Below are 3,367 nucleotides of genomic sequence, written 5' to 3' on the forward strand. Positions count from 1 at the left end.
AGCCCGACCACAGAACCAATTTAGTAAGTTAAGGTTCCACTGTATTATCAACTTGTGCATAAGGTTTTCCTTGGTAAAGGCTACTACCGTATTGGACCTAATAGAAGACTGTTTTTTGCACTGAAGACTGGTTTGTCTTACATTCAGGGTCTAGACATTATACCCATCCACAAAGTTTGATGGCACCAGATACCTTTAAAGCAAATGCTGAACTTAACTCCTCAGGCCAAAGCAAACCAGTGTCATGAAGAAAAAGAAAAATAGCAGTAGTTTACTTTTTATTGCAATGTCTTTCCTTACCTTTGCTGAAGGACTACAGAGACTTCACTTTTAAGTTAATGGAGTTACTGCAATTTTACTTTATCACAGATTGGTCACTTTACATTTCAAAAACCAGAAGCTTTTCATTTATAATTGTGATTGCAGTTTAGTTCACATTTAAATGTTCAGATGTGACAGTTTTTGAATGATTTGAATCATTTTTTTTTAGACTTAGTAATTATTTTCAGTTTAAAAATAAATTTAAGGTTCAAACTTGAGTCTTGAAAAACTGAGTCATCTTGTATTCAGGCCAATACGATATATCACCCAAACCTTCATGACATGAAACAATTTTTATTTTCCTTCTAAAACAAGTACAATTGTTTAGTCAGCAGCAAATTGAGAAGAAACAGCACGCCAGCTAATAGGGATGAGTCCCAGGATCTGCAGAAAAGGCAGTCAATTATTTCAAGCTAAGGAATGTGGAAATTTGAGTTGTAATGCTCCCAAAAAAAAAAAAAAAATAAAATAAAAAAAAAAAAAACAGTAAAAGTTTCTACACCTTCCAAAATGAGTTATCTTCAGCCAGTTCAATATTGAAATTTCTGCAGTTTACAGTCCCAACAGAGACAGAGACACAGGTGTGGTGAAATTTGTCCTCTGCATTTAACCCATCCCCATGTGACACCTTGAGGTACTAAAAAGGCTACCAAATACTTACACAGACATGTGTACGAAATCTCCAAGTACTTGTAAATAAATATACATGGGTCTCCGAAAACAGCATTGCTGGCAGTAATAGCACAGCCATATTTTCCATTGCACCTATGAATGAGAAAAAGGGATTATTGCCTTTCCAAAATATGCATCCTGTGCTATCGTACATTTTGGCAACAAGGTCAGTTGGGCATGTGCAGTCAACATTTGCTAGCTCATGAGCTGCCCTCCTGTATGAACACGTGGTCCGGTCACGGCGTCCATAGTCTGCGCCATAGACGTAAATAACGTGTCCTAAATCTGGCATCAGGATGAGAGAAAGAAAGTTGGTGAACATGTAGAGTCAAAACACCAAAAAATGTAATTCAGTTGAATCTTGATTTAACGAGTCCAAAAATTCAATTTTATACTTTAGTTTTTAAAGTTAGTTGATTTCAGAATTTGGGGGGGGGGGGCGTTACCAGAAGATGGTATGTGCTTTGCAGGGGTGATTGAACCAACAAAGGCCATCACAACAAAAGCGGCACAATTCACAATGTCAGAAACAGGATACATCTTACCACAATGCAGGTGTGCCACAGATCCCTCACATGCCACCACAGTAACTGTTGAAATAAATTAAAACTTAGAATCGTGCACACTCTTTTCAGCACATGAAGACATACTTGCTGGCAAGCACGTAAAGTTGGTCTGCAAATACTTGAAGGTGTCGGCACAGGGGTCAGATTTGCGGAAATCCTCCAAGCTCAATTCACACGATTTCTTGCCATTGCAACTGCAGACAATTGGCACGACTCAGCAAAAGTAAAGGCAAAGGTTATCTTAAATAATTGTTACAGAGGGGCTCACCAACAATCTCAGTTACAAATAGGGAAAGTCCACAAAGCTTATACTCATTTACGCAACCAACTAAGTTTCTAACAACTCATGCACAAAGCATACCTTTTCTTGAGCCTGTTAGCAGTGTTTGGCTGAGCGCAGTGAGTGTTAGCCAGCTGGTTTTGAGGTTTGTCATCGGCACAGACCAATGAGCTTGAGCGACCATACAAAGCTTGCTGCACGTTGATTACTCCATTATCTGTTACACAAGAGCGCAATAAACATGGAATGTAGTAGAGTTGCAGTCGGGTATCAACCTCTATTGAATATATTTTGGGTGGGAGAAAGTTCAGAAATTCCAGAATGAATCTTCAAGGAATTAATAGATTTACTTTCAAGTCAAAACAACTTAGTTAAGACATGCTGAAGTCTTACCACAGTATAGACGATGGACTTGCCAATGGCCGTAATCGCAGGTGGTTATTTTGTCTGCAGAATCAACTACTGCAAAAGGGGGGGGGGAATAAACTTAGTTTTAACAAGTTTCAGAAACTGGAATCATACAACATTTAGACATGAACTTTGACAGTCACCTGCTGTGAGGAGCAGGCACGTTGATGTCAGCACTGAAAAACAAACATTTAATTTTAGACAGTGAATTCTTTTATTCTGCTTTTTCTAAAGGTTGGCTGATTAACCAACAGAGCTATATATGTATATTACTGAAAGCCTCTTGAGGAAAGTGCAATCCTGCTCATAAAACATTAGAATTTAGTACCTCCACTACAACTACAGCAATCAACAACCTTTGGTGAGGTTGATTTGTAATTACAATATTTGCACTTCCTTCCTGAAACACATACTTACTTTGGAACATGTATATAAATTTCTTTCTGAAGGATTACTCACACACTGCTGTGGTAAGACTCAAGCAGACTGGCGCCATATTTCACACAATCCAGTCTGTAGCACTTGTACATGGTGAAGTGAGGATCACTCCAATTTATAGTGGCTGCACAGCTTCCAGCCAATCTGCTAATCAACAGCCACGCCTCCAATGGCAAATCGATCAACTCAACATCCCCTCGTTTGAAAAAAAAAAATCCTTTTGTGTTGCAGGGTGAAACCTGTCAAAATAAAAAATAAATAAAAGTGAAAATTTAACAAACATTAAAAACATATAGACACACAATTGGAAACAAAACAAGAGTATTTACTGCAAAATATAAGTAAAAATAAAAATAAAAAATAAATGTGGAAATACAAAAATAAATAGATACATAGGATTAAACATCATCCATCCATTATCTGTACCGCTTGTCCCCACGGGGGTCGCCGGCGTGCTGCAGCCTATCCCAGCAGACATCGGGCAATAGGCAGGGGACACCCTGAACTGGTTGCCAGCCAATCGGAGGGCACACAGAGGCGAACAACCCTTCGCACTCGCACCACACCTAGGGACAATTTGGAGTGCCCATTCGGCCTACCGATGTGGGAGGCAACCAGAGTGCCCGGGGAAAACCCACGCAGAACTCCACACAGGAGGTGGAATCGAACCCGCACCCTCCTA

At 39.5% G+C, this 3,367-nt stretch overlaps 1 protein-coding gene across 4 annotated transcripts; it reads right to left on the reverse strand.

Annotated features, from left to right (window-relative positions):
- Positions 1-599: 599 nt before the first annotated feature.
- LOC147061471 (L-rhamnose-binding lectin SML-like) lies at positions 600-2,822 on the reverse strand. Of its 4 annotated transcripts, none has more exons than XM_085907591.1 (9): positions 2,707-2,822; positions 2,391-2,423; positions 2,233-2,301; positions 1,921-2,056; positions 1,644-1,753; positions 1,539-1,583; positions 1,146-1,278; positions 983-1,086; positions 600-705 (listed from the first exon to the last, which is right to left on the reverse strand). In XM_085907591.1, exons 1-9 carry the CDS (start codon positions 2,741-2,743, stop codon positions 683-685), a joined length of 690 nt encoding a protein of 229 aa, XP_085763717.1. In that variant the 5' UTR covers positions 2,744-2,822; the 3' UTR covers positions 600-682. The 4 variants fall into 4 exon arrangements, with proteins under 4 accessions (XP_085763717.1, XP_085763726.1, XP_085763735.1 ...); XM_085907600.1 differs by having other exon boundaries at positions 2,233-2,298; positions 2,707-2,775; XM_085907609.1 differs by having other exon boundaries at positions 2,665-2,766.
- Positions 2,823-3,367: the final 545 nt, after the last annotated feature.

This window comes from Syngnathus leptorhynchus, chromosome 1 (assembly GCF_054491065.1).
Source record: "Syngnathus leptorhynchus isolate UIUO chromosome 1, UIUO_Slep, whole genome shotgun sequence".
Taxonomy (NCBI): domain Eukaryota; kingdom Metazoa; phylum Chordata; class Actinopteri; order Syngnathiformes; family Syngnathidae; genus Syngnathus; species Syngnathus leptorhynchus.